Source organism: Mycetomoellerius zeteki, unplaced genomic scaffold (assembly GCF_001594055.1).
Source record: "Mycetomoellerius zeteki isolate Tzet28-1 unplaced genomic scaffold, Tzet1.0 scaffold535, whole genome shotgun sequence".
Classification (NCBI taxonomy): Eukaryota; Metazoa; Arthropoda; class Insecta; order Hymenoptera; family Formicidae; genus Mycetomoellerius; species Mycetomoellerius zeteki.
The window spans coordinates 17,541-19,325 of NW_017257540.1; the positions used below are offsets into that span (position 1 = coordinate 17,541).

At 35.2% G+C, this 1,785-nt stretch overlaps 1 protein-coding gene across 1 annotated transcript in view; it reads left to right on the top strand.

Moving 5' to 3' along the window:
* Window positions 1–584: 584 nt before the first annotated feature.
* LOC108727787 (uncharacterized) overlaps window positions 585–1,785 on the top strand; it is a 17,759-nt gene continuing 16,558 nt past the window's right edge. The window contains exon 1 of the mRNA XM_018456031.1: window positions 585–956. Within this exon, the coding sequence (XP_018311533.1) occupies window positions 944–956 (13 nt within the window). The 5' untranslated portion in view covers window positions 585–943. The remainder of the gene's footprint in view (window positions 957–1,785) is intronic.

Here is a 1,785-nt window from a genome sequence, read left to right on the forward strand (position 1 = left end):
TATTAATAATTTCACTTATTCAATATATTTATCAATATATTTATTAATATATCAATATATTTATTAATAATTTCACTTATTTTAGAAAAAAAATTATGAAAAATAGAAAAAAGGAATCAATTATGGGATCTGTAACGTTCTGATCTCGCACTCTACGCGCGAGACCACGCTGAGTTCTTGCAAACCACTTCTATGAACATATATAACGCTCATTGAAATTCATTAAAATGTCAATATCTTGTAAATTATCATGTTTTGAAATAATTTTTGATATTAAATTGGAGGGATATACGATTAGTGTGTAATTTATTAAAACTTATACGTTATCTATAATGTCCCTTCTCTCTTTTTGTACATGAGCAGCCGAAATTACCGAGAAAGCATTTTCGGTCGCTTGCAAACAAGCGATTAGAGCGAGAAGGCGGCTCACTATCGCTGTCTCGCTCGCTCTCGCTCCGCGCGGGAGCTATAGATTCGTGAGTCGAACTGACACGCGGAAGACAGTTGATAAACAAAACACGAGCGTAATAACTGATCGGTTGCCGAGTCGAGGTCAGTCTCAGTGTTCGTCAGTCTGTGTCGTGTCGTGGTGCAGTGCGGTGCTCTAAGATAAGATAACCTTTTCAATAAAGTGATAGTAATAGTGATTGTATTCCATTATTCGTTGCGATTACTGAAAATGTAGACGTAAAGTATACGTAACGTGAAGTATATATTTTCAGTATTCACACTGAATAATGGAATGTAGCCAGTAGCCAGTGGTTATATTCGGACGAATATTTTCAAACTTATTTTCGTTTTTCTAATTATGTTATGTTTTTAGACGCATATCAAAGGCAGAGAGAAAGAGAGATAAGGACGGAAAGAGCAGGAGGGAGAGAGAAAGACAGAGAGAGGCAGAGAGAGAGAGAGAGAGAGAGAGAGAGCGCAACCATTCGGCGAGATGCCTCGACCACGTAAGTATAATTAAATGTTTCTTCCGATTTGTCGGCTGTCTAGAGGTGCGTTCCGTATCTTGCATGATGCGCATGATACATCCATTGTCCTTGTTTAACATTTGGTGAGCAACAAGGATAAACAACGATACATTATGCACATCATGCGAGAAACGGAACGCACTCTAGGAATATGCTGTCAGCTCTATTCGCGTATTTTCTCCTTGTGTGTTTAAAAACCGATAAGGAAAAATGTATAAGCTGAAAGCGTGCTTCTGCAGTCTTCTTCGTTTTATTAATTTTTTCCATGTATCTTTTTCACTTTTCTTTATCTATCTGCTACATTTCTTTTATTGACCACTGTTTTCGGCCGCTATCTGTATGATAGGTCCTGTTTATTCGCATCGCATGCCTCTTCACCTCCCGTTTTCCTCTCTCCTCCTTCTCATTCGCTCTTGGTTTCGTTTTTCGCCCGTTCTCGCATCATCATCACACTGTTTCTCGCGTTCGTTGTCCGTTTCTTTCCTTCTTTTTTTCACAATGTTTTCTTTCTTTCTTTTCCTATTTTTTGTAATTGTTTTTCTTAAGCATAACTAATATTTATATTAAAATATATATTTTATAAATTAAAGCATTTCGTTTTCTCTCTAACACTAAAAAATAATTGTTCATTGAAAATTTGTAAGCCAAAAATTAATTTACCTATTGCACATACTATTTATATTTAAGACTACGGACAATTGAGATGTCCTGATAACTAGTCAAATTATATGTCAAATTATATGTAGTAATATGGATAGATCTTTTATAAACTAAATATGTGCAATAATTAAATTTTATGCAATTTATT